Raw genomic sequence first — 1,438 nt, 5'->3', positions numbered from 1 at the left:
GCGGGGGCGGCCCGGGCGCGGGGGCCGGGGGGCCGCGGTCGTACTCCTCGAAGGAGAACTGCAGGCGCAGCCCCGGCAGCGCCAGGCGTCGCGCCCGGCCGCCCTCGCTGCGCAGCCGCTCGAACTTCTGCGCCATGCGGTAGCGCCGGAACGCCGCCTGGATGGTGCGCGCCGCGCGCCGCGAGCGGAAATAGCCGCCGTACTTGCGCTCCAGCATCTCCACCTGCGGGACACGCGGACACGGGGACGTGGCAGGGGACACGGCAGGGGACACGGAGCGTGGGCATGTGGCAGGGGACATGGCGGGGGACGCGGGGAGCGTGGGGATGTGACAGGTGATGTGGGGATGTGGGGACATGGCAGGGGACACGGGACATGGGGATGTGGCAGGGGATGCAGGGACGTGGGGATGCAGGGGACGTGGCAGGGGACATGGGGCTTGGGGACATGGCAGGGGATGTGGGGACATGGCAGGGGACACGGGACGTGGGGATGTGGCAGGGGACATGGAGACATGGCAGGGGACGTGGGGATGTGGGGACGTGGCAGGGGACATGGGGACGTGGGGACGTGGGGACATGGGGACATGGGATGTGGGGACACGGCAGGGGACATGGCAGGGGACATGGGGATATGGCAGGGAACGTGGGGACATAGGGACGTGGGGACATGGCAGGGGACATGGCAGGAGACGTGAGGACATGTGGACATAGGGACATGGGGATGTGGGGACATTGCAGGGGATGTGGGGATGTGGGGACGTGGCAGGGGACATGGGGATGTGGCAGAGGACATGGGGACATGGCAGGGGACGTGGGGATGTGAGGACATGGGGACACGTGTGGGGACATGGCAGGGGACATGGGGATGTGGGGAGGTGGGTGAGGATAGGAACATGGGGACATGTGTGGGGACACGCGTGGGGATGTGGCAGGATGTCCCCAGGGCTGTCCCCAGGGCTGTCCCTGTGTGTCCCCAGGTGTGTCCCCAGGTGTCCCTAGCTGTCCCCAGGTGTGTCCCCAGGGCTGTCCCCAGGGCTGTCCCTGTGTGTCCCCAGGTGTGTCCCCAGGTGTCCCTAGCTGTCCCCAGGTGTGTCCCCAGGGCTGTCCCCAGGGCTGTCCCAGTGTCACCCACCGCGTGTGCAGGTGCAGGTGCTGGCACTGGAACTCCACGTCGGGGGCGTACAGGGCGTAGTCCGGGATCTTCAGGAAGAAATTGGGGAGCTGGGGGGGACAGGGGGCTGCTGTCACCTCCCCCTGCTGCTGTCACCTCCCCCTGCTGCTGTCACCTCCCCTGCTGCTGTCACCTCCCCAGCTCTGTCCCACCCCCTTTTCCCATCAATCCCCCACAATTTTGTCACCTCCCTGGGCCATTTTGTCATCCCCTCCACATTTGTCACCCCCTCTCCATTTGTCGTCCCCCTCCCCATTTTGTCACC

General features: G+C 67.1%; 1 protein-coding gene across 1 annotated transcript in view; it reads right to left on the bottom strand.

The window, feature by feature from the left end:
• Positions 1-1,438, bottom strand: part of LOC120509525 (IQ motif and SEC7 domain-containing protein 2-like) — a 16,306-nt gene that overhangs the window by 13,809 nt on the left and 1,059 nt on the right. The window contains exons 2-3 of the mRNA XM_039724247.1: positions 1,131-1,223; positions 45-223 (exon numbers count right to left, since the gene is read on the bottom strand). Coding sequence (XP_039580181.1) covers positions 45-223; positions 1,131-1,223 — 272 coding nt within the window. The remainder of the gene's footprint in view (positions 1-44; positions 224-1,130; positions 1,224-1,438) is intronic.

The sequence above is a fragment of the Passer montanus genome, unplaced genomic scaffold, assembly GCF_014805655.1.
Source record: "Passer montanus isolate IOZ18808 unplaced genomic scaffold, ASM1480565v1 scaffold520, whole genome shotgun sequence".
NCBI classification, from domain to species: Eukaryota; Metazoa; Chordata; class Aves; order Passeriformes; family Passeridae; genus Passer; species Passer montanus.
This window is presented reverse-complemented; position numbering and strand designations above follow the sequence as displayed.